At 58.6% G+C, this 24,650-nt stretch overlaps 4 protein-coding genes across 6 annotated transcripts in view; 1 reads left to right on the forward strand and 3 right to left on the reverse strand.

Annotated features, from left to right (window-relative positions):
• Positions 1–376: 376 nt before the first annotated feature.
• LOC111161057 (glycoprotein Ib platelet alpha subunit) lies at positions 377–2,275 on the reverse strand. The gene has a single exon (XM_022524515.1). It carries the CDS (start codon positions 2,273–2,275, stop codon positions 377–379), a length of 1,899 nt encoding a protein of 632 aa, XP_022380223.1.
• Positions 2,276–18,358: 16,083 nt separating this feature from the next.
• On the forward strand, positions 18,359–22,371 carry LOC111161201 (cholinergic receptor nicotinic epsilon subunit). Its single transcript, XM_022524779.1, is given in 13 exon segments — positions 18,359–18,404; positions 18,622–18,764; positions 18,856–18,900; positions 19,011–19,120; positions 19,249–19,404; positions 19,507–19,607; positions 19,919–20,119; positions 20,194–20,308; positions 21,494–21,608; positions 21,700–21,741; positions 21,743–21,887; positions 21,979–22,085; positions 22,172–22,371. Coding segments are annotated over 13 exon segments (1,476 nt in total). The 3' UTR covers positions 22,322–22,371.
• Positions 20,433–21,374, reverse strand: LOC111161202 (chromosome unknown C17orf107 homolog). The gene is made up of 4 exons (XM_022524780.1): positions 21,309–21,374; positions 21,015–21,215; positions 20,616–20,900; positions 20,433–20,531 (listed from the first exon to the last, which is right to left on the reverse strand). Exons 1-4 carry the CDS (start codon positions 21,372–21,374, stop codon positions 20,433–20,435), a joined length of 651 nt encoding a protein of 216 aa, XP_022380488.1.
• Positions 22,372–22,843: 472 nt separating the features above from the next.
• The window catches only part of LOC111161079 (misshapen like kinase 1), a 42,721-nt gene continuing 40,914 nt past the window's right edge, over positions 22,844–24,650 (reverse strand). For all 3 annotated transcript variants that reach the window (XM_022524560.1, XM_022524561.1, XM_022524559.1), the window contains 4 exons: positions 24,438–24,587; positions 24,186–24,345; positions 23,957–24,096; positions 22,844–23,675 (listed from right to left, as the gene is read on the reverse strand). In XM_022524560.1, coding sequence (XP_022380268.1) covers positions 23,592–23,675; positions 23,957–24,096; positions 24,186–24,345; positions 24,438–24,587 — 534 coding nt within the window. In that variant the 3' untranslated portion in view covers positions 22,844–23,591. The remainder of the gene's footprint in view (positions 23,676–23,956; positions 24,097–24,185; positions 24,346–24,437; positions 24,588–24,650) is intronic.

Below are 24,650 nucleotides of genomic sequence, written 5' to 3' on the forward strand. Positions count from 1 at the left end.
CCACCATGTTTGTGCTCCCCAGGGACTATCAGGGCCCCCGTCTCCATACGGCACTTTCCCAGTTCCCTCCCATGTATGCGTGTGAGAATCCCGCTCTGTTCGCTTTGCTTTTTCCTCAAACTTCCCCCAAGGTGACGGTAATGACGGTAATGACCTAGTGGTCCCGGAACCCGGGAGCTTTGTTCTGTGACCCACCGCTCCTCTCCACCCCTGCTGTCCCGCCGAGGTTGTGCATGTGCTGTGAAGAGGAGGTTTCTGGTAAAGGAAAAGTGATGAAGTCCTCCCCCCCGACCCCATACTCCTTGCCCACCCACCCCCACCTAGATCTGAGGAGAAAAGCCATCACAGCCTCTGCAGGTCCCCAAACCGCTCACCCTCAGAGACTGTGGCCTGCGTACCTAGTGCCCACTGTGCCTAGCAGGTCCTGACCCCGACCCAGACTAAGGGCCGAGGGCCGTCGTCCTGCCCACAGAGGCCCCACGCGGCCGTTAGCCCGTACCCACAGGAAGAGGCTGGAGCGGAAAGTAGGGAGGGACCCTTGAAAGAAAAGCAGCCAGGCCCGGGGCATGGTCACTTGCTTTCCCCTCTGAAGCTCCAGATGTGTCGTGTGTGTGGCTGGGCCCCGTGACTCTGCGTGCCTGGCCCAGGCCAGCAGCGCGATGAGGACCACAGAGGCAAACAGAAGCCAGAGAAGACCCAGCACATAGAAGGCCAGGGGGAGGAGACAGCAGAAGTCAGGGTTGAGCAAAGGGTCGTTTCTGGAGCTCTCCAGATTCCCTCGAACCCCCTCGTGGGCCCCTGGGAGGTGGACAGATGAGGGGCTTACTGGGTATCCCAAGATGGTAGGGAGTGAGGTTAATTTTGGGATCTCAAAGAATGTGGTCAGTTCAGAGAGAATTAGAGTCGTCATGGGCTCTGGGGTGGTGGTGGGGGTAGTGGGCTCTGGGGCGGTCGGGGGCGTGGTAGAAGTTGTGCTGAGCCCTGGGGTGGTTGGAATTGTGATGGGGGGCTGTGGGGTGGTGGGGGCCATGGTGGAGGTCGTGGTAGGCTCTGGGGCGGTCGGGGGCGTGGTAGAAGTCGTGATGAGCCCTGGGGTGGTCGAGGTCATGGGCTGGGGCATGGTGGAGGGTGTGGGGTGGGACATGGTGGGCTTTAGGGGGGTGGGGGGTGGGGGGTGGGGCGCGATGGGCGTCCTGGGCTCTGGCGCGGTAGGGAACAGGCTCTGGTTCTTCACAGACACGAGGGTGGAAGGCGGATGGGGCACGTGGCGGTGTGGGGGAGCCGCGGATGCTGAGTGCGGCGGGGCCCACTGCGTTGTGTGGGCTCTGGTGTTTGTGGAGAACTTGACCACAGCCCGCGTGGCAGAGACCTTTCCCACCTCTTCCTCGTTATCGTAGTCATCATAGCTTAGGTCATCCTCATCCCCAAGACTGGGGCAACCCTTCCCTGGGTAGGTGTAGACGGGTATGTTGGCCAAGTTGACGCATCGCACGCTCGCCACGTCGGGAGTCATGGCCTTGGCGTCTTCACCCTCTTTGAACAAGTAGACTTTGTCAGAGTTTCTGTCCAGCCAGCGAGCAAAATAGAGGATCTCACAGTCACAGGACCAGGGGTTGTTGTGGAGAAAAGTGAAAGACAGGAAGCCATTCCCAAAGAAGCCCTTGGGTACGGAGCGCAGCCAGTTCCCTTGGAGGTAGAGGGTGTCCAGGGTCCCCAACCCGTCCAGGAGCCCCAGGGGCAGTTCATTCAGCTTGTTGTCGGCCAGGCTGAGCTTCTCCAGCTGGGGCACGGGCCGCAGGAGCCCCGGGGGCACAGTCTTGAGCTTGTTTCCTCGCAGGTAGAGCTCGCGGAGCCCACCCAGGCCGCTCAGAGTGCCGGGAGACAGCGAGGTCAGCTCATTGAAGGAGACGTCCAGGATGGCGAGGGCTGGCAGTGCCTGTCCCAGCAAGGGCAGGCTCTTCAGCTTATTGTGGGACACGACCAGCTTCTCCAGCCGAGGCAGCGTCCCCTCCAGCTGCAGGCTGGTTAGCTGGCTCTGACGCAGGTACAGCCGCGCCAGCCGGGTCAGAGACTGCACAGATGCTGTGGAGAAGGCGCCCAGGGGGTTCGCGCTCAGGTGGAGGATGGCCGTGTTGCCCGGCAGATTCGCGGGCAGCACCTTCAGGCCCCTGTTGTCACAGTTCACTTCCATCAGGGTGGTCACCTGGGAGACCTCGCAGACCTCCTGGGGGTACGACAGGCGTGGCAGCAGGAGCAGCAGCAAGAGGAGAGGCATGGGGACCTGGGGGCGGGGGGACATGAGTGGGCACCTTGTGGGCGCTGGGCATCATTCCCCCAGATTCGAGCCCCTGCTGCAGCGCACCCACCAGAAACCCAACCCCAGCTCCTGTCCTCCCCACTGCCCTCTCCCACCCTTGCCCCCCGAAGCCTAAACTGCTAGCCCCACGGCCCCACGGCCCCACGTTCTAGATTCTTATCTGTGCCTCAGCGGCCTCGACCCCCGGCCCCAGCTCAAGCTTACAGGCAGGCAGAAGGACCTCCGAGGGCACAGAGCTGCTCACAGGGTGTGACTCTGCCCTGCTCTCTTCCAGCTCCACGGAGAGCCTAGGCAGGGGCAGGAAGGGGATGGGCATGGGGAGGAAATGCCGGCCCGATAGGGACTCCCTCCTGTGACCCGGGAACAGTGGCCCTCCCGGACACAGGCCCTTATCACCTCCTTCCACAACCGTCCCCAGCCCTCCCTGTGGCTCTCTTTCTCCCACTTCCCATCTCCATGGGGTGGATTGGGAGCGGACTCCTCCAACTACCTCCGAGCCCAGTCTCTGGCTGCCACTTGCTTCCCCTTCACAGTTGCCAATTTTAACCCTGACCGCCCTCCACCTTCCCCCTCTCTAGCACGGGTCCCCCCAACCCACTGGCTCCACTGTGGTCGAGGTCACCAGCGCCCCCCACCCCTCTGTAGCTGCCGGACACTTCCCATTATGATCTTACCCGCTTTCTGCACTGCATACCCACGGCCTCTCCAACCTTGGCACTCAGGCCACTCATTTCCCGCTGACTTCTCTGGCCTTTCTCAGTCTCTGTAGATTCCCCTTCCTCTGTCCTTCGTGGAAAGCCAGGCTCCCCCCCGAGCTCGGTCTTTGAATCTCTCCTTTTCTTGTGCTCCACGAACACTCAACATTGCCCTCGTTCATTCCCTTCCTGTCAAACCCCATACACCCGCCCCAGTGGCTCACCTCTGCTCTGACCCAGACCCCTCTCCGGAGACCCAAACACCCAGGTCCCTCTGCCTTTTGGATTCCCTGGATGTCCCAAGAGCATTGAAACTACATGTTCAAAGCTAAGCTCATCATCTCTCCAAATAGTTGATCCGCCTGTGTTGTCCGACCCGGTGAACAGCACAGTCACCGCCCCCCGCACTCAGACACTCAGGCAGTACAAATAGAATCCCTGACGGTCATCCTTGCCCCTTCCCTTCTTCACCCCCCATCCAACCTGCCACCAAGTCCTACTGGTTTTACCTCCTGATCTCTCCCAAATCCGCTTCTTTTCGTCCCCGCTGCCTCCATGCCAAGTCTGGGACACCAGCTCTTCTCTCCGGCTTCACAGCAACATTCTCCCAGCTGGTCTCCTGACGCCCTGACCTCCCTTCTCCCCATCCCCGACCGGAGTGGTCTTCCAGAACTGCCTACAGGGCCTCCCTGACATGGCCTCCGAGGTCCTGTGTGATCTGACCCTTGCCCACGAGTCCAGCCCCGTCTCTTAGCGCTCCACTCCACCTTTCACTCCGGGAGACCCTTTTCTTTCTTTCTTTCCTGTGCCTGGACTGTCTTCTCACCCCTTCCACACCTTGTGCCCAACCTGTACTTACCTGGAAAGCCTTTTAAGACCGCCCAGCACCGCGGCACCTGGCCGGCCGGCTCAGTCGGTAGAGCATGTGACTCTTGATCTTGGGGTCATGAGTTCGAGCCCCACGTTGGGTGTAGAGATGACTTGAAAACAGAACCAAACTTCCCGAGACCAAGTGAGGTGCCCTGTTTCAGCAAATCAGCCACCGTGTCTGTTGGTCCATCACCCCTTCCAATGATTAAAATGTCCCTCCTCCTGTCCCCTGGAAGGGACATCATACAACCACGTGAGTCTGCTACTGTCTGCTCACTTCCCCACTGGGGACACTTGAACCAAATGTAAGTTACTCCAACACTTGACATTTATATACTTTGCCGACCACAAGAAGTCCTTGAGAACGCGGGCGACACGAGGACGCGAGCATCGGGAAGTATAGGGAGAGGCTGCGGAGAGAGGCCATGAGGAGGCGTGTGGGGCCTTAGGGGTGCTGATTGTTGATATACTGGTATTAGGGTTTCTCCTTGTAGGCAACAGAGAATGTCCTGGTGAGTTTAGGATGAAAAGGAATTTATTTGTTCAGCATTCACAGACTTCCCAGTAAGGGCCAGAGAACCAGACTGGGAACTGCGGAGCCCGGAGCAGAAGTGGCAGAACCAGTTGGGTGAGCAGAACCTGCTCCTGCTCCAAGACCAGGTCCCCGAAGCCCACACTGCTTGAGCCGTGGAGACTCCGTGTCACCACGACCTCCCTGCGCAGAGGGGATCCCGGACCCCCCTCCTCCTTTGTGGGGCCAGCTCCCGTTCAAAGTCTGGGTGTCACTCAGATTAGTCATACGCCTGTGACCCGGTTGCAAGGAAGTCTGGGAAACCAAGTCTGGTGACTTTAGCTTCTGTATAGGAGCCCGATTTGGCTGCTCCAAACATTGCTAAATGGAAGGCTTTTGCAGACGCAGAAAAGGGATTCCTCTGGTTTGGAACCTACTGATGTGATCTGCGTGATCTGTGTTTCACATTCCTCACATGGCAACGTTCTGAATTTTTTTTTTCTAATTTCGCCCTTTTTTAAAAAAAGATTTTATTTGTTTGTTTGACAGACAGAGATCACAAGTAGGTAGAGAGGCAGGCAGAGAGAGAGGGAAGCAGATTTCCCACTGAGCAGAGAGCCTGATGTGGGCCTCGATCCCAGGACCCTGAGATTATGACCTGAGCTGAAGGCAGAGGCTTTACCCACTGAGCCACCCAGTGGCTCCCTAATTTTGCATCTTTGAATGCTTGGAATGAACACTACTTGGCCAATAGGAATTTTTTTTTTTTTAAGATTTTATTTATTTGATAGAGAGTGAGAGAGACAGCCAAAGAGAGAGCACCAGCAGGGGGAGAGGGAGAGGGAGAAGCAGGCTTCCTGCCAAGCAGGGAGCCCGATGCAGGGATCGATCCCAGGAGATCATGACCTGAGCCAAAGGCAGACGCTTAATGACTGAGCCCCCCCCAGGTGCCCCAGGAATTATTCTTTCAATACTAGGTTGGTTTGCTCACATTTTACTTAGAGGTTTTTCCATCTAACTTAGAAAATAGAAGTGGCTCATAGATTTCTTTTGAGGGGCTTTGCCTTTTTCTGTTTGTTTGTTTCGCTTTGTTACCAGAGTTATGCTGGCTTTAATAATTAAGTTGGAAAATTTTATATTGTCTGGAAAAGTTAGAGATCACAGGGATTTTCCATTCAATGCAGGGTTGGTGGAATTCACCTATAAAACCATCTGGACTGGATGCCATTTGGGGGATAGCTTCTGGACTACCTTTCCAATTTCTATGATTTTTGGTCTTTCGAGGTTTCTTGAGTCAGTGTTGGTAGTTGGTAGTTTCTCATAGAATATCTTGCATGTGGCTATTCAAATTTATTTGGCAGGTTTGAATATGTTTACTCTTATCATTTGTTAAAATCTCCATTTTGCGCTTATGAGCCCTTGTCTTTTCTCTCTCTCCCTCTCCCCACCTCCTCTTTTTCCCTCACTGGACTTGCCAAAGATTAGTCTCTTTTATTGGACTAGTCAAAGAACCAGATTGATTAGTTTTACTAGACAATTGCTGGCTTTTTTTTCTGTTTGATGATGAATGTCTGCTTCCACTTTTAATAATTCTTCATGTTTTGGGACGCCTGGGTGGCTCAGTTGGTTAAGCGGCTGCCTTCGGCTCAGGTCATGATCCCAGGGTCCTGGGATCGAGTCCCGCGTCGGGCTCCTTGCTCCTTAGGGAGCCTGCTTCTCCCTCTACCACTCTGTCTGCCTGTGCTCTCTCTCTCTCTCTCTCTCTGACAAATAAATAAATAAAATCTTTAAAAAAAATAATTCTTCATGTTTTGAGCTTATTTTCATGTTCTCTTCCTACCTTCTTGAGTTGAAATCTTAGTTCCCTTATTTTCAATCTTTCTTGCTTTTCAGGAAAATCCACTTAATTCATACTTTTCTTTTTTTTTTTAAGATTTTATTTATTTACTTGGGAGAGAGAGAATGAGAGAGAAAGAGAGCATGAGAGGGAAGAGGTCAGAGGGAGAAGCAGGCTCCCTGCTTGGCAGGGAGCCGGATGTGGGCCTCGATCCCGGAACTCCAGGATCATGACCTGAGCCGAAGGCAGTTGCTTAACCAACTGAGCCACCCAGGCGCCCCAATACTTTTCATCTGAATAATTCTTTGATCCATTTAACGTACTTTATCACGTAAAACCTAAGGGGAATATGTGTAATTCTTTAAATTCAGCATCCATTCCTCTTGGATAAGAGGACCCCAGTTTCATTTTGGGAGGTTGCCTCTCCCTAGAGGAGCACAGACTTGACAGGAGTAGAGAAGCAGGCACCTTGCCCTCCCACTTTGGAAACCCAAATGTCTTTCGGAAGCTCCTTCCACTGCTTACTTCCTGTCACCACCCGAGTTTAGCTCCTGGCTGTAACCTAATCATGGACGACTGTTCTCGTCCTAGGATTTCAAATGGTGAGTGTGGCGACAGGCAAGAGAAAATAGAACTGGGCAGCATTCATTTCAGCAAAGTGCTCAGGAAAAGCATAGAGCGGTTCCTCCTACTGAGGCCCCATTGCTGCCTGATCCCTGGGCCGTCCTGGACTGTCCGCACTCACCTGTGCCCAGTGAGTCCTGCTTCTTCCCACCTAGTTTCTGTCACACTAAGTTAGGCAGAGGTGATCTCAGCCAAAGAATCCAATTCAGTGTTCTGGCTGTGGTTCATTTTTATTTTTTATTTATTTTTTATTTTATTTTATTTTATTTTTTTAAAGATTTTATTTATTTATTTGTCAGAGAGAGAGAGGGAGAGAGAGCAAGCACAGGCAGACAGAATGGCAGGCAGAGGCAGAGGGAGAAGCAGGCTCCCCGATGAGCAAGGAGCCCGATGTGGGACTCGATCCCAGGACGCTGGGATCATGACCTGAGCCGAAGGCAGCTGCTTAACCAACTGAGCCACCCAGGCGTCCCATAGCTACTATATTTTTTATAGGCTGTGACCTATTTATTTCTCTAAGGCTCAGGTTCATCACTTATAAAATGACATACTATTTTTTTTTTTAAGATTTTATTTATTTATTTGTCAGAGAGAGAGAAAGAGAGAGAGCAAGCACAGGCAGACAGAATGGCAGGCAGAGGCAGAGGGAGAAGCAGGCTCCCCGATGAGCAAGGAGCCCGATGTGGGACTCGATCCCAGGACGCTGGGATCATGACCTGAGCTGAAGGCAGCTGCTTAACCAACTGAGCCACCCAGGCGTCCCTATTTATTTTTTTATTTTTTAAAAGATTTTATTTATTTATTTGACAGACAGAGATCACAAGCAGGCAGAGAGGCAGGCAGAGAGAGAGAGGAGGAAGCAGGCTCCCCGCTGAGCAGAGAGCCCGATACGGGGCTCGGTCCCAGGACTCCGAGATCATGACCTGAGCCGAAGGCAGAGGCTTTAACCCACTGAGCCACCCAGGTGCCCCTGTGGTTCATTTTTAAAGAGCTTGTGCAGGAGACATTAGCTGGAGACCTACCACCTCAAGGTCCACTCAGATTTCTTTTTTATCTCTTGAAAAATCACTCTGCCTCCATCCTTAGGGTTCTTGGTGGGAATGATTCTATTCCCGCTGCAGAAGCGGACCTCAGCCAGGCCCCGGGGCCCGAGCCAGGAGCCTGACAGAAGCAGTTCAGAGCATCCCGTGGTCAGGTGAGACTGGTCCAGGCACGGAAACAGAAGGCAAGCAGGTACCTTTCATAAGGGGGCCCGTGACTTCTGTGGGAGGGTTGGAGAAGGCACGCTTTCTCTAGATGTGGACAGGAGATATGTAACCCTGGACGGGCTTGTGATCCCAAGGGGATGTGGTCTTAGGATGAAGCTAATGTCAGGAAAGGCATTAAAAAAAAAAAAAAGTGGGAAAAAAAACCATTGGTATCACAAAGATGTTGTATCGAACTAATTGTGACATTCTGTGAGCCAAAAATCTGCTTATTTCTTAAAAAAAAAAAAAAGTTGGTATTGGGATATTTACTTGCAACATAATGAGCTTTAAGAGGTAAAAATTAGGGGTGCCTGGGTGGTTCAGTGGGTTAAAGCCTCTGCCTTTTGCTCAGGTCGTGGTCCCAAGGTCCTGGGATCGAGTCCCCCATCGGGCTCTCTGCTCAGCAGGGAGCCTGCTTCCCCCTTCCCGCTCTCTGCCTGCCTTTCTGCCTACTTGTGATCTCTTTCTCTGTCCAATAAATAAATAAAATCTTAAAAAAAGAGGTAAAAATTATATTTTCCATTTTTTTTAAGTAGAGTTGCATGCAAAGGAATTTTTTAAATTTCAGGTAGCTTTTCAAACACTTAGCGTTTCTTTGAGGCCATTGTAGGTTCATGTGCAGTTGTAGGAAATGAGACAGGGAGGGCTCCCGCATGCCCCTCCATCCAGTTTCCCCCGTTGGCAACATCTTGCAAACCCACAGGACCATATCACAACCTGGAGATGGACATTGTTCTCACCATAAGGGTCCCTCCTGTGGCCCCTTTACACCCACACTCAGCTCCCTTCCTTCCCCTGACACCCGCTGCTCTGTCCCTCGGTTCTGCAGTCTTGTCATGTGGGAATCGTGCAGTGTATGACCTTGGGGACTTGGCTTTTCTCCACCCAGCACGTTTCTGTGGTTCGGAGCACCCAGCAGTAGCGCATTTCTTCTTGTGGCTGGGCGGTAGTCCACTGTGTGAACGGAGTGCGGCGTAACCATTCACCCCCGGAAGGTTCCAGTTGTCGGCTGTTACAAATAAATCTGCCTTAAACATCAGCGTATAGATTTTTCTGTGAGCATACGTCTTCGTTTCCCTGGGGAAATGCCCAGAAGTGCAATTGCTGGTCGTAGGGTCATTCCGTGTTTATTTTGGGGAGTCTTATCTTTGGGTTATTCCTTTTTTTGTTTTTTTAAGATTTATTGTATTTATTTATTAGAGAGAGTGAGCACGAGGAGGGGGAAGGGTAGAGAGAGTGAGAATCTCCAGCAGACTCCGCACTGAGCGAGGAACCTGATGCGGGGCTCGATCTCAACGACCCTGAGATCACGACCTGAGCTGAAATCCAGAGCTGGACGCGTAACCAATGGAGTCGCCCAGGGGCCCCCAAACCCCACCTTTCTGAAGTCTGTTTTCTCTGTTGTTCGGAATGGGTGATTTCCGTAGCTGTATCTCCTGGCGCCCTGATTCATTTCTCTGTTCCCTCTGTTGTGTTGCGAGGCCCCCGCCCTGAGCTTTAATGTCAGCTGTCCTGCCGTCAGCCGCACAGTCTCCCTCTGGCTCGTCTGTGGACCTTCCGTGCCTTTGCCGAAGTCAGGTCTGCATCTGCTTCAAGCGCGTCCGTAATGTCTCGTTTGAGCATTTTGGTCCGGCCGCTTTAAGATCTTCTCCAGAACCCTCACACCTCCGCCCTGCACCTGTTGGCAGCGGCTGGTTGTCTCTGCCATTCATGTTGAGGTCTTTGCAGTTCTTGGCATGAGAAATGATATATACGTATTTTTAATGGAAACACGGCCATTCTTGTGTTATTTTATGAGAGTCTGGGTCTAAAACCTTTCTGCTCCAGCTGACTTTTCCTGACACCGCTCTGGCGAGGAGAGGCACTGCCAGTCAGAGTTAGAGGTTCAAGTGCCCCCTCAGGTTCTGTTGGCACCTGCTGGGGTGAGAGTGGGGGGTCCCAGCTCCCCAGGCGCTCCCTGTGGCCTCCTAAGTGCAAAGATGAGTACCAGTCCCGACCCGCCTTGCCTCCACTGAGGCCCCGCAGCGGGGAGGGGAAGGGGTGCCTCGCGACAGCCTGGATGGAAACCCAGGCTCCCCTGTGGTCACCGGCTGCCTCACCCCAAGCCCCCCACCCCAGCAGGGATGTTGGGGCGCCTCATAACGAGCCCGGGGAGGTTGGAAATCTAGGCTCACTCTTTGGTCTGTGATATTTGTCAGGAATAGAGGGGCGATTTTCCAAGTTCCTTTTTTTAATTTTTTTAATTTTTTTTAAAGATTTTATTTATTTATTTGACAGAGAGAGATCACAAGCAGGCAGAGAGGCAGGCAGAGAGAGAGAGAGGAGGAGGAGTCAGGCTCCCAGCTGAGCAGAGAGCCCGATGCGGGACTCGATCCCAGGACCCTGGGATCATGACCTGAGCCGAAGGCAGCGGCCCAATCCACTGAGCCACCCAGGCGCCCCCCCCTTTTTTTTTTTAAGAGTTTATTTATTTGTCAGAGAGAGAGCACAAGCAGATGGAGCAGCAGGCAGAGGAAGAAGCAGGCTGTCCGCTGAGCAGAGAGCCCAACGCAGGGCTTGATCCCATGATCCTGGGACCATGACCTGAGCCGAAGGCCAGGGCTTCACCCACTGAGCTCCCAGGTGCCCCCTGTTGTCCAAGGTCTGCCTTGTTAGGCTACCCCTCCCCTGGTCCTTTGGCTAGCGCAAGCAGCCTTTTGTTGGGATATTATTATTATTATTAATATTATTTTGTCTGTGCCTGCTTCTAATTGCCGACTCCTTCACCTGTGTGTTTATACAGAATGTTCTGGAGTTTAGCTGGACTCAGTGGGTCGCACAGGGGAAAAGCACATCCACTCCCACCTCCCAGAAGCGGAAATCTCCCCCGTGGCTTTGGCTACCTTCCCACGGCCAACTTCTCAGTTTCTCACCATCGGCAACAAACACGCCGTGTGAGGGTTAATTTTCTGTATCAACTTGGCCCAGACTCACCATTTGTTCACATTTTGTCTCATTGGCTTTATCTCTCAAGTGTTTTCTCCTGAACCATCTCAGACGAATGCAGAGACATCGTGTCCCTCTGCCTCTCACATTTCCATGTGTGTTTCCTAAGAACAGGGACATTTTCTGACATGACTGCAGTACGCTTGCTAATTCAGGAAGTTGATCTACGGTGCACGTTCCCATTTCGCCGACTGTCCAAAAAGATGTCCTTTCGAGCCCCCCGCCCCCACCCAAGCCCAGGATCCCACTGGAGACCGCAGCTCTCTGGTTTCCTGTAACTGTCTTTATTCTTTGGACTTTGACATTTTTGAAAGCCACAATCGGGTAGTTATGTGGAAGTTCCCTCAACTGTGCAGAATCTCCCTCCGTTTGTCTCACGTCTCTCATGGCTGGACTTGGGGTGCGCATTTCTGGTGGGGACTGTGGCTTTCTTGGGCCAATCGTATCAGCAAACACTTTATGTCAATTTGACCTATTTCTGGCAAGGTTCGCTCTGCCAGTGGTTAAGGTGGACCCCGTGCGCTTTCCCACGGTCAAGATCCTGTTTTTCCTTTTGTTGCTAAGAAGTGCTTTTGTGGGGAGATGTGTGGATCCAGCGCAAATACCCTGTTCCCGATTAGACTTTGGCCTGCAAACCGCGGCTCCCCTCAGTGACCCTCGTGGGGTTCCATCATTGCCGGGAAGCTTGAAAAAATCTTTGTAGGTGCTTTATTTTTTTTATTTTTATTTGTTAAAGGTTTTATTTAGTTGACAGAGATCACAAGGAGGCAGAGAGGCAGGCAGAGAGAGAAGGGGAAGCAGGCTCCCTGCTGAGCAGAGAGCCCGGGACCCTGAGATCGTGACCTGAGCGGAAGGCAGAGGCTTTAACCCACTGAGCCACCCAGTTGCCCCAAAATCTTTCTAGGTGCTTTAACTGTATTCCTTTTCCTCATAACTGGCAGAACTGGACTAAAAACCAAACCTGTGATTGGGAAGCAGGTTTCACTTCACAGGAACCGTCCTGACTGTTGTCTGGTGTGGAATGTTCCCACGCAGTGTTTGCCGGCAAAGCCACTAACCGGGCCATCTGCGGGGGGTCTCCTGGGCTCTAAGGATGTGCCCCTCAGGGGGACCATGGTGGAGTCGATGGTTCCGGATCTGGGAATTCCAGGAGGGAAACTGGTCCCACTGAGCTCTGCAAACAGCCCGATCTGTGTGTGTGTGTGTGTGTGCGCGCGATGTCCTTTGTTGAGCAGAAACTCCTAATTGTGATGTGTTCAGGCCATCAGTGTTTCCTTTCATGGTTCGTGGTCTTGGTGTCTTGTTTAAGAAAATCCCACTCCAAGGTCGCAAAACACTCTCCCACGTTCTCCTCTCTTAGCCTCGCAGCTTTCCCGCTGATTTAAAGTCCTTCCTCCACCTGCCCTTCCCTTGTGTCGTGGCAGGTCTTAGGGAGGCGGCTCTCTCGGCTTTCTTCCTGCATTGCTCCCCCATGGGGGAGGCAGCGGCTCACCCCGTCTGTGATCCCACCTGCCCTTGCAGACGTCACCCCACTGTTCGCCGCCACCATGCTCTGTGTGTGCCCAGGCGGCTTCTCCGCTCTGACCCGCTTCCCACCGCTCACTTGTCAGCTGCGAAGCAAGGCCCCCTGTGTCCTTGTGTGTTTTGTGTTTTTGTTTGTCGTTGCTTGTTTGCCAGAACTTCGTGGGGTGTTTTAAGATCTGCTGGGGTGATCCCATCCCCTTTTATTTTTCAGAACTGATGTGGCCATTCATGGACCATTATACTGTCAAAAACATTTCACCTTTAAAAAAAAAAAAATTTTATTTATTTGACAGACAGATCACAAGCAGGCAGAGAGGCAGGCAGAGAGAGAGGAGGAAGCAGGCTCCCCGCTGAGCAGAGAGCCCGACGCCGGCTTCTGAGCTTCTGAGCCCGACGACGCCTCCCTGAGCCAAAGGCAGAGGCTTAACCCACTGAGCCACCCAGGCGCCCCTGTTTCATGTCTTTCACAACCGTCATCCTCCATAAACACAGACAAGACCCTCAAAACCCGCCCCGCGATGTCGGTGAGCGGACAGTCCCTGTGAGTATTTGATTGTTCAAAGGGTCTCTTCACCGTTAGGACGCCCAGGTCTGCTCCTGGAGCTAGTCCTCTGCGGAGCCCTGCAACAGTCCGTCTTACTTTTTTTTTTTTTTTTTTTTTAGACTTCTAGAAATGGAGTCATAATTTACACAGAGAAACGCACCCACGGCTTTTTTAAAAGGCCGAGTCCCGCTGCTTCTAGTCCGAGCAGAGCACGCACTGTGTGCACGGAGCAGGGTCCCCGGTGGGGAGAGCTCGGGAGTCGGAGCTTATCAGGGCTTCTCGCGCCCTGCCTGTGTGAGGACGGCCCGGCTCGGGGCTGTGCGGGGGGAACCGGGAGTTCCTGGCAGAGGCGCTTCTCGCACTCGGAACCATCTTCTCCTGGGCTTCCAGAACCGTCAGCAGGATCCGTGTGGTAGTGTGGCCTTCTCTCTCTGGAGCCAAGCCCACGATGTTCTAGAATGTTCCCTGGAATGCACCGTCCATGTTTGGCTGATGCTGAGACCTGCCCTCCCACTTTCTCCCTCTGTTCTAGAGAAGTGGGTTCTGGATGGCCTGTGGCCAGCCGGCCAGAGTGGACCCCTTCTCTCCTGCACCGTGAGCCCCAACGACTCTTGTTTTCTCCTGTAGCCACGTGAGGGAAGAGGCAGATCCTAGGGAGGGTGCGGGCGTCCTCCCGGGCTGGGGGGACCCCTGGCTGTGTCGGCCACCCCAGATGCCCCTTCCTCTGCCTTCCCTCTCCCATCTCTGACTCTGTCTCGTTTTGGCCACTCCCTGCTAAAGATTTTTATTATGAGTCTTCATTCTCATCTCTTTCCTGAGGGACCAGCGGCCGTCCTGCTCTGGCCCGCATTCCCCTCTGACCCCGGACCACCACCCTCTCCGCACAGGCGTCTCTACCCGGTCCCCATCGGTGCCCTTGAGGGGTGGCACCCGGCAGCGCAGGCACCCCACGACCTCGCGAGCCTTGGGCGGTTTTCAGCGATCGAGGACACGACCCGTTGGTCTCAGTCTGTTGTTTGCTTGCCTTTGGGTTTACGGTTTTGACCCTACAGGAACATTCTGTCGTTTTTCTTTCTCTTGTGGCTGGACTTGGGGCTGCAGGGGAGGGAAGAAAGGCCTTCTTCTGGCTTTCCTGTAGGGCTTTCTGGGTTTCATGTCATATGCACATTATCTGGCCCAGAGAGCGGCATTCGGGAGTTGAGGGTCTGCTGGTTATTTTGATGGGTTTTCTAGTTGTTACAACGGGATTTATCTGATTAAGTCTTCTTTTCCATATTAATGTACTATTTTATCTTCGGACTCTCGTATACTGAACCGAAACAGCTTGACCCTCTTCCTCGGCACAGGTCAATCCAAGTCAGGAGCCGCGGCTTTCATCTGCGGGTTTGGCAAAAAATTTTCAAGCTCAATGCGCTTCTGTCCTGGGGAGGATGTGAGGACAAGCGTTCTCGTCCTCAGTCCCCCGTGACCAGTGTCCGTGCATGTGCTTTTCTTGGAGAACAGTTTGACAAAAGGCACCAACTTTGGGTTTTGTTTTTAATGCATGAACTTTTTTTTTTAAGATTTTATTTATTTATTTGACAGACAGAGATCACAAGCAGGCAGAGAGAGGAGGAAGCAGGCTCCCCGCCAAGCAAAGAGCCCGATGCGGGGCTCGATCCCAGGACCCTGAGATCATGACCTGAGCAGAGGCAGCCGCTCACCGACTGAGCCCCCCCCCCCCCCCCCCGTGCCCTATACAACTATTCCCTACGCACACCTGTACGGAGACGCACTAACGGTAAGGGAAGGCACCTGTCAGGCAGGCGGCGACCACGCTAAGGTTTCAGGTCGGTTTGACCTGGCCTTGAGCTCACTCACTCTCCCATTTCAGACCTTCCTTCCCACTCCTCGGCCCCTGCTTTAGGCCTTTTTAGTGTCCCGCGTCCCACCGTCTCCCTGACGCCCTCCTACTCTGCTCTCAAGGGCACCCACCCGTGCACCTCCCCCAGTGAGGTCCCTGCTCCATCCTGCAGGGTCGGGAAGCGCTCTATTCTGGGAGCGAGGGGCTCGCACCCGCGTTTGAGAGCGGGATTGTGAATTCCCGTTTTCTCCGCTCTCTGTGACCGGACCTGCTGTGCCACTGGGTTCTGGGGATGGCAGGAGAGCTGCTGGGCGGCCGGAGGGTGCTGCTGGCCGGGGGCCTGGGGAGGGGTCCGGTCCGCGGGAGAGCCTATGCCCTCCCTGTTTGCCCTCCCTGCATCTAAGGACAGCATGCGTTGCTTGCTTATAGTCAGATGGATCTTTCCAGGTGCCGGGTTATGGGGCATTTTTGTTTCCTTTACTCTAGTTTACTGTTCTTCATGCTACTGTTGTTAAGCCAGAGGGGGACTGACTGGGGAGGTGACTCGTTCAAAGAAATGCAAGCCAACCAGCCTGCGGGGGACAGCCAGTGCAGCCGGCCAGGGCTGGGGAGGCCAGAGGCCCTCTGTCGTCTGTGTCCCGGTGTGTCATGTCTCTCCCCATGGAAGTGTGCGGTCCTGTGCCCCCACTCCCAGCAGAGCACACCCCCTTCCTGAACCGCTGGACATCGTCAGGGATGGGCTTCCTCGGGCCGGGCTTGGGCCAGCATCCTCCCCTGGACCCGTCAACCCTGGCCAGAGGCCAGGCGTCTCTGAGTACCTGGTCAGTCTTCTGGGGTCCCCTGGCTGGAAAAGAAGGGACAATGCTGGGAAGATGTTCCTTCATGTGCACGACTTACCTGTTCAGTGTTTGTCAAGTGCCTCTGATGTGCGTGGCTCTGGGCTTTGTGCCCCGAACACAGTAAACCAGCAAGCTCTCGGCGACCAGAGAACGTGGGTGCTAGCGAGGGGGACGGTGTAGGAAACAGGGCTGGCTAGACACGGCTCTGGCTGACCCCACTCTCCCTGTTGACAGAAGGAAGGGGGCTCTTCCTGCTGCGTGCGGGGGAGTCTCATCAGACCAGCCTGGGGTGTCTCGACTGTGAGGGGACCCATGGCTGAGAATCCGGGCCCAGCTGTGGTGGGGGTGGGGGATGGCCACTGCTCTGAGTTGGCGAAGGGAGTAGCTGCCTGTTAGGCCGAGATCTCTGGGTCCAGCCTGGAGCTCAAGGCATCCCCGGGAAGACTATTTTGTGGGGTGCTCACGAGAGAAACACAAAGCCAGATGCCTGGGTGGCTCAGTCGGTGAGGCATCTGCCTTCGGCACAGATCGTGGTCTCAGGGCCCTGGATGGAGCCCCGCACCGGGCTCCCTGCTCAGCGGGGAGCCTGCTTCTCCCTCTCACTCCGCCTCCGTGCTTTCTTTCTCAAATAAAATCTTTAAAAAACCCAAACACCACAAAAACACAAAGCCCAGGCCCCCGTCAGGTGCCTGACCCCACACTGCGCAGGAAGCTTGCTGCCTCGGGCCGTCATTGTCCTGAGCGAACCCGCTCCGCTCTGTGCCCACCCAGGACAGTCTCAGGCCAACCCCATGCTCACGCCTGCTCCCGGCTGCACCTGCGGCGCCCTGAGAAGGGCGGCTGCCGCCACCAGAAAGCTGAGCCCTCACCCCAGAGGGGCTTACAGAGGAGAGAGAAAAGTCAGGCTGGTCAGGAGCCGGAGCAGCACGGAGCAGAGCCGGATGGGAAAGGGGGAGCGGCACGTGGGTCCCCGGAGCTGCCCTCGCCTCCGACCCGGGTCCTGTCTGTCCAGCCCTCACGGAAGCCCACCGCACACCTGGCCTGCAGAGCCGCTTCTGGTAACACACGGAGGCCAAGTGACCCGGTGACTCAGCAACCCTTGTCGGCGCTGCTGTCCCCGAAGGCTGCTCCCTCCCGCTTTATCGCTCTAGAACCCGAGTGGCTGGGCCAGCACAGGGACCTTGGAGGGCGCACTCACGTCCGGTAAATCTCTGCATCTGTTGCAGCCCTTGCCCAGGCCCTGACGTGGGGGCCACAAAGCAGGCACCAGCCCCAACCAGAGCCAGGAGACCCGCCAGCGCGCACGGAGGTGAGCAGGACGCAACAGGTCCGCTCTGCGGGGCCGGAAGGGAGAGCGTGGAAGGATTGGCTTCAAGGACTTGTGGGAAACGGACAAGCCGCACGGACCCTCTGGCCTTTGGGGGTCCTTGCTTGTGGCCTGGGCGCGAGGATGAGGGCCCTCACAGGCCGAGGAAGGACACCCCAAAAGGACAGGTGTTTGGTGCAGTGTAACGGGAACACAGGTGCGCACGGTTGGTGAAACAAATCGCTCCGTCTCCCGCTTCACCGCCCGCCTGCTCGGGCGGCTGCGGACCTGACTGGGGCCCTGTTTGGCACCTTTGGGACGGCGGTGCCCGGCTTCCCAGACTCGTGTGAGGACGTGGCCGGCGGAGGACAGAAGGTGCAGAGCTCAGCACCTCCCACGGCATCCGCGAGTCCGGAGAGCTTCTTAAACACACAAGATTCCTGGCATCCCCCTAACTCAGGGCTCTTTGGGGATGGAGCTTAGGAATTAGGATTTTAAGCAAGTACCTCAGATGATTGATTAGAGTCCTCTAAGGAGACTTTAAGGTGAAAACTTCAGTTCAAGGGCGCTTGGGGCGGGAAGCCGGCGTTCCCACGCGCGGCCACAAGGCGGCAGCAGGGAGGCCAGAAGCGGGCGTGGGCTCAAGGGGCGGCGGGTGGGCGCACCTGGGATTCAGGCTGCGGGAGGCGGCAGGCCCTGGTGCCGCAGGGTCCCCCTGCCAGGTGACCCGTTCTTGCCGAGTGCTCCCCTGCGGGCGCCTGTCTTACTACCAGGTTTTTGTGGGGACTTTGCCAGCACTGCTGTGACTCTGGCTGGGTGGGGGGTGGAAAGGTGTGCCACGTGAGTGAGAGGCGGCTCGGGAGGTCACCTGCACTGGGCGGCTTCTCCAGGGACACTGGGGCTTGTTCAGAGCAGGGCTACCCATCCCCCACTGCCAAGCGTGCGGTTCCAGGTGCTCTGAGAGGACCTGCACCTATCCCGGCTTGCTCCCCAGCTTAAAAGGGTCGGGTCTGCGGCCAAACAGCAGGCGAAGGATGCCAGGACAGGGCAGCTGCCAGTGGGAGCGGCCGAGAGGTCTCTGGCCGCAGGAAGAGGATTAGGTGACAGTCCCCTAACCCAGCCCGGAACTAACACCCCCGCCCGCCCTCCCTCCCACACCCCAGCCTGCCCCCCTGAAGCCTGCCCGAGCTCAGAATAACCCCGAGGACCAGACAGGATGGCAGGGGCTCTGCTGGGCGTGCTGCTCCTCCTGCGGCTCCTGGGTATGGCCGGGGCTCCATCCCGCGCACGGGGGTAGGGATGCCCAGGGACGGGCCAAGACGAGAGACGGAGAAGCGGACTCAGTGGCGGGCTCAGGAGGCGGGCCAAGCACACAGCCTCAGGGGCACACTCACAGCAGAGCCCCGTGTAGACCCCGGGGCAGCAGAGAGCCCCCCAGCCCCTGGTGTGCAGCAAGCCCATGGCTGGACCCCTCCCCAGGTGCCGGTGAGGCGGAGAACGAGGAGCTGCGTCTTTACCACCATCTCTTCAACAACTACGACCCCAAGTGCCGGCCCGTGAAGGAGCCTGAAGAGATGGTCACCATTACCCTCAAGGTCACCCTGACCAACCTCATCTCCCTTGTAAGACACCCCACCCCCACCCCGGAGCCTGGAATTCCACTCCTGGCTCTGGACTCCCACTTCAACCGTCCTGACCCGCTCGTTTCTGCAGAACGAGAAAGAGGAGACCCTGACCACCAGCGTCTGGATCGGAATCGTGAGTCAGCTCTGGGGGGGCAGCAGCAGGTCTCCACCCCCTCCCCCAAACTCCTGGCGGGCACAAGGTGGGAAATACAGGGCACTTGTGCGACCATCCTCACTCCTTAGGACTGGCAGGATTACCGACTCAACTACAGCAAGGATGATTTTGGGGGCGTGGAGACCCTGCGGGTCCCTTCAGAACTTGTCTGGCTCCCAGAGATTGTGCTGGAAAACAAGTGAGCATCGTTCAGTTCAGTGGAAGCCAGGGCCTGGGGGCCTGGGGCTGCACCTGGCGTGGGCTGGGCTTGGTGGGAGGGCAGGGGGTTGGCAGCCTGACCGACGCAGGCTCTCTCGGGGTCCCCAGCATTGACGGCCAGTTCGGCGTGGCCTACGACGCCAACGTGCTGATCTACGAGGGCGGCTACGTGAGCTGGCTGCCCCCGGCCATCTACCGCAGCACCTGCGCCGTGGAGGTCACCTACTTCCCCTTCGACTGGCAGAACTGCTCGCTCGTCTTCCGGTGGGGCGAGCCGCTCAGAGGCGGGGGCGGGGGGTGTGATGATGGGATGGGGCGGGGGCAGGGGCGGCGGGCGGCACAGACGCGCTGGCCCTGGCTCCGCAGCTCGCAGACCTACAATGCGGAAGAGGTGGACTTCGTCTTCGCAGTGGACCACGAGGGCGAGACCATCAGCAACATTGACATCGACACCGAGGCCTACACGGGTGAGGCCTCCTCTTGCTCCGAAAACCCGCCCCTAGACGCGGTCTGCGGAGGGGACCCGCCGAGGGCGGTGGCCCCAGGCCATGGAGGCCGGGCAGCTGATCTTAACCTTGCCCCTCCACCGAAAGCACTGTCCACGGTGGCGCGGGACCGCCCCCTTCCGCTGGAACCGCCTTCGCCCCGACGGCCCAGATCACCCGAGACCCCACCAGTCGGGGCGGGCCGGCCACACCTCCCCACCGCCCGCAGCCCCAGGTGTCACGGCCAGGTGTGCGGCCCGCGCCGGCTGACCGCGCCCCTGCCCCCACCGCAGAGAACGGCGAGTGGGCCATCGACTTCTGCCCCGGGCTGATCCGCCGCCCCAACAGCGCCTCCGCGGGTGGCCCGGGGGTGGTCGACGTCATCTACACGCTCATCATCCGCCGGAAGCCGCTCTTCTACGTCATCAACATCATCGTGCCCTGCGTGCTCATATCGGGCCTGGTGCTGCTCGCCTACTTCCTGCCGGCGCAGGGTAAGGGGCGGCGGGGGCCAGACCCCGGGCCCGCGGCTGGCGGCGGGGCCTGCCTCACCGGGCGCTCCCTCCAGCCGGCGGCCAGAAGTGCACGGTGTCCATCAACGTCCTGCTGGCCCAGACCGTCTTCCTGTTCCTGATCGCGCAGAAGATCCCCGAGACGTCGCTGGGCGTCCCGATGCTGGGCAGGTGGCGGCGCGGCGCGGGACCCACGTGTGCGGGCGGAGCCGCGGGGCGGGGCCAGGCGAGCCTGGGGCGGGGCTACGGCCAAGAGACACGGGGAGCCGCTCGGCCGTCCCGGCCCGCCTGGGCTTTATTCGAGCGTGGGGCGGGGCTGGGGCGGCGGCGGGTTCTCGGGTCCCCCGTCCTCCGCGCTGCTGCTGGACGCCACCTTGAGGTCCCCTGAGTATCTCTGCTGGGGGCGGGCCAACTCAGTGCCCCACGCCAGCCCTGCCGCCCTCGGCTCCTCCCCCCTCCCTCCCCGTCCTGAACTTACCCGTCCCCCGGCCGCCCCGAGGCCCAGCGGGCGCCCCCACGGCGGCAGGAGGGAGGCGGAGCCCTGCAGGCCCTGCCCGCACAGGCACAGCCACGCCCCCTGCAGCGCCAGGCGGGCCCCCGCGCCCGCCGCAGCCCCCGCTCGCCGAGCCCCCTGCCCCGCCGCCTGGGCTACCCGGGCCAGCGCTCCGCCCGGGTCCCCGGCGCCTGGGGCCGGGCCCGGGCTCGGGCTGCCGGCATCGCCGTCCAGTCGCCGCACCTCCTGCTGCAGCCACAGGGCTGAGATCTGCGGTGGGGGTGCGGGAGTTGGCGGGGGCGCAGGGGCCTCTGCCGCCGCTTCCCGCCGCTTCCCGCCCCTTCCCCGCCGCCTCCCCGCCCCTCGGCAGCCTCCGCGCCCCACCTCGAACAAGGTGGCGCCGAAGCTCACGACGCTGGCCGCAGCCTCTCTCAGCACCAGCCCCAGGGTGGGCTTCGGGGCGGGCGGCCCCTGCGGCTCCCGCGGCTGGAGGGACTCGAGCTCCCGGAAACTCTGCTCCAGATACTCGTGGGCTGCGGCCACGGCGAGTTCCAGGGAGGACAGGAGCGGGGGCTGCAGGGCCACCTGGGCAAGGAGCGGGGGCGGCGGCGCCGGCGGGTCACCGGGCGGAGCTCCCGGGGACGCCCGCCCCAGGTGGGGCCGCCGGCGGAGCCTCACCTCCGTGGAGCTGTGGAAGTGGTAGACCCACAGCAGGGTTTCCAGCGAGCTGGGGGTCCCCTCCATGGCCGCCGGCGGAAAGGGGGGCATCGGGGCCGCGCGCGCGCCGTCTGGGCCCGCCGGGGAGGAGCAGCCTCGCGTGCCGGGAGGGTCGTTTGTGAGGTCAAGCGCGGCGGCCTTTGTAGGTACCTCATCTTCGTCATGGTGGTTGCCACGGTCATCGTCATGAACTGCGTCATCGTGCTCAACGTGTCCCTGCGGACGCCCACTACGCACACCATGTCCCCTCGGCTGCGCCACGTAAGCGCCGGGTGGGCGGGGGCGAGGCCCGGGTGGGCGGGGCCGGCGGCCCGGTGGGCGGGACCTCGAGTTCACCCCGCCCCTCCGCCAGGTCCTGCTGGAGCTCCTGCCGCGCCTCCTGGGTTCGGGCGCGCCCCCCCGAGGCTCCACGGGCCACCTCACCGCCCAGGCGCGCTTCGTCCGTGGGCCTGCTGCTCCGGGCGGAGGAGCTGATACTGAAAAAGCCGCGGAGCGAGCTCGTGTTTGAGGGGCAGAGGCACCGGCACGGGGTCTGGACCGGTGAGCGGAGGGGAGCGCGCTGGCAGGCGCGTGTGGCGGGGCGGGCTCCCCGCTGACCCTACCCTCCCCTCCCTCCCGGACGCCCCACCAGCTGCCCTCTGCCAGAGCCTGGGCGCCGCCGCCCCCGAGGTCCGCTGTTGCGTGGACGCCGTGAACTTCGTGGCCGAGAGCACGCGGGACCAGGAGGCCTCCGGCGAGGTGGGACAGGCCCCGGGGTGGGATGGCCTGGAGGCCCCCAGTCCCTGGCGCCGCGGGAGAGGCAGCTCGTGTCCGCCCCTCCCCAGGAGGTGTCCGACTGGGTGCGCATGGGGAAGGCCCTGGACAACGTCTGCTTCTGGGCCGCCCTGGTGCTCTTCGGCGTGGGGTCCAGCCTCATCTTCCTCGGGGGCTACTTGAACCGAGTGCCCGATCTGCCCTACCCGCCGTGCATGTAGACTGCGACCCCCACACTCGCTTCTGGAGGAAACCGATTTTGAAAGACCCGCTGCGGTGCGGTCCTGTGCTCGCTGCCGCAATAAATCGGCGCTGTGCCAACTTCCCCGGCTGTGCCCGGGCTGTGCCCGGGCTCGTGTGGCTGAGTGCGCGCACCTGTGGAGGTCTGCCCCGCCGGGGTCGGGGGCAGAGCACGGTCCTCCGGAAACCACTCGCCACTCCTGCATCCAGCCTTGTCGCCCCCCCAGTGTTTCTCAGAGCCTAGCCCTCGTGACCCTCTCTCCAGCCCTGGTGACCCTCTCTCCAGCCCTGGGAGCTGCTGCCTTTATCGGCAGAAAACGGCAGGACGGCCCTGGAGGCGGCTGGAACCTGGAAGCCGTGTGCCACCTCCGGGGAGCGCACAGGGCTCACATGTCCCAAAGGCCATAGAGCTAAGGCCCCCTGGGCCGCCCCCTCGTCCCAGGCCTGCTGGCTTAGCCGGGCTGGTTTCCGGGACTGGGAGAGAAGACAGGGGCCCTGGATGGTAGGAGCTGGTTGAATTGTCTTTATTAACAAACGGAATATCCAAGGCCACTACATTGAGGGGGACGGGGCAGGGCTACTTGCTGCTCACACTATATACAGAGGCAAGCAAGGGGGTGCAGGGGGGAGCGAGAGCTCCCCACTCCCTCCCTCCACCAGGGAAGGACAGAGGCTAGAAAGAAAAGGGGTTGGAAAGGGGGAAATGTTTTGGCTGGCGGGGTCCCCCCTCCATTCCCTGGGGTTTGGGGGGAGGGGAATCATTAAAGTGCTTTCAGAAAATGAGGAAATGGTCCCTGCCCCCGGAGTGGCGGGCGACCCCCCTGAAACCTAGGGCCCAGTGACCCCCCCCCAGGGTCTGGTACATTCAAGGGGGGAGCCGGCTCCCCTGACGTGCAAATGAAGGGGCCCAGGGCCCTGCCCGGTCAGCAGCAGTGGGGTACGGGTGCCCGCCCCGAGCACTCTCCTCGGAAGTGGAGAAAAGGGGGGTGGGGCTCGGCCCTCTGGATTCCTGGTAAGGGGAAGCCGTGCCTCTCCCCGGAATTGGGACAGGCACAGTTTTGGGGAGAGAATGAACTGAGGCGGGGGGGGGGGGGGGGGGAGAAACAGGATGGTCACGTGATCACAAAAGCGTCAGGGGTCAGAGGTCACGTTCCCAGCAGGCTCCAGTGAATCAAACCAGTCAAAAGCAAAAGCCCAGGGAGGGGAAAGGAGGGCGGCCTGGGGGGTCCGGCTGCGGGGGCGGCTGTCCCGTCACCAGTTCATGATGCAGTTCCGGTTCAGCGTCATGAAGTAAACCTGGCTGCTGCCCCCGGAGCGGACGGAGGCGAAGAACACCTGCGGTAGGAGAGGTCAGGAGGGATGGGGGCCAGGGGGTGGTTGGGACTAACTGTGAGCCGCAGCGAGAGGGGGAGAGCTGGAAACTGCAGAATTTAGTCTTAGCGCGCCAGCCCCCCTCCCCAGAGGCAGAGCTGCTTGGGGAGAGGGCAGCCCGCGTGATGGTGGGAGAGAGGGAAGGAGGCTGTGATGCAGGCTGTGCCCCCAGAAGACCCCACGGCGACCCCCCACCCCCGCCCCGCACCGAGTCCGCCAGCAGGGGCAGGACCAGGGGCTCCCACCTTGTCGTTCCGCTCGCACAGGAACTTGAGCCTCTGGGCCCGTTTGTGCATGAAGACGCCGTCCAGGTGGCCCGTCTCCACCGAGCGGATCTCAATGGCTTTCTCACCCCAGCCCATGATCTGGTTGGAGCAGATGTAGGCTGGGGGAGAAGGGCAGGAGGGCCAGTGAGTGGGCTGCAGCGGTGGCTGGGGGCCCAGGGGGCAGCCCTGGGGCGGGCGCCTTGCTCACCCACGGAGGTGGGCATCTCTCCCCACTGCAGCACCACGTCCTTAATGATCCGCCCATAGGTGTTCACATAAACGCCCTCGTCCTCGTAGCAGAGCAGCATCTCCATGCCGTCGGTGTCGGGGAGGAAGATGATGGCATGGGGCGTGATCTGGCTCTGGATCTGGGGGCGAGAGGGCGTGCTGCAGGCCACGCCCCCTCACTGCCCCGCCCGCGCCAAGCCCCGCCCAGCTTACCAAGCCCCGCCTAGCTTACGTGCACCGGGATGTAGATGTCATAGCTGTTCCCCGAGTCCACGTCCACTGCGTGGAAGCCGGCGCTGGAGCCGTAGATGACCTTGAGTCGCTGACCCTCTTCCACGGTCAGGTCGACCAGCAGAGGGCGGTGAGGGAGGTCGGCGAAGGACTGTGGACGGGAGAGGGGCTCAGGAGCCGCAGCCCGGCCGCTGCGGCCGGGCTGGGCGGGTGG

This window comes from Enhydra lutris, unplaced genomic scaffold (genome assembly GCF_002288905.1).
Source record: "Enhydra lutris kenyoni isolate GAN:26980312 unplaced genomic scaffold, ASM228890v2 scaffoldscaffold82, whole genome shotgun sequence".
Lineage (NCBI taxonomy): Eukaryota > Metazoa > Chordata > Mammalia > Carnivora > Mustelidae > Enhydra > Enhydra lutris.

Excerpts from the sequence above, each read along its gene's own strand:
- LOC111161057 (XM_022524515.1), bottom strand. The coding sequence starts at position 2,275 with ATGCCTCTCCTCTTGCTGCTGCTCCTGCTGCCACGCCTGTCGTACCCC.
- LOC111161202 (XM_022524780.1), bottom strand. The coding sequence starts at position 21,374 with ATGGAGGGGACCCCCAGCTCGCTGGAAACCCTGCTGTGGGTCTACCAC. Across the intron at positions 21,216-21,308 it reads ACTTCCACAGCTCCACGGAG|GTGGCCCTGCAGCCCCCGCT; the intron begins GTGAGGCTCCGC and ends CTCCTTGCCCAG. Across the intron at positions 20,901-21,014 it reads TCGGCGCCACCTTGTTCGAG|ATCTCAGCCCTGTGGCTGCA; the intron begins GTGGGGCGCGGA and ends CCCCCACCGCAG.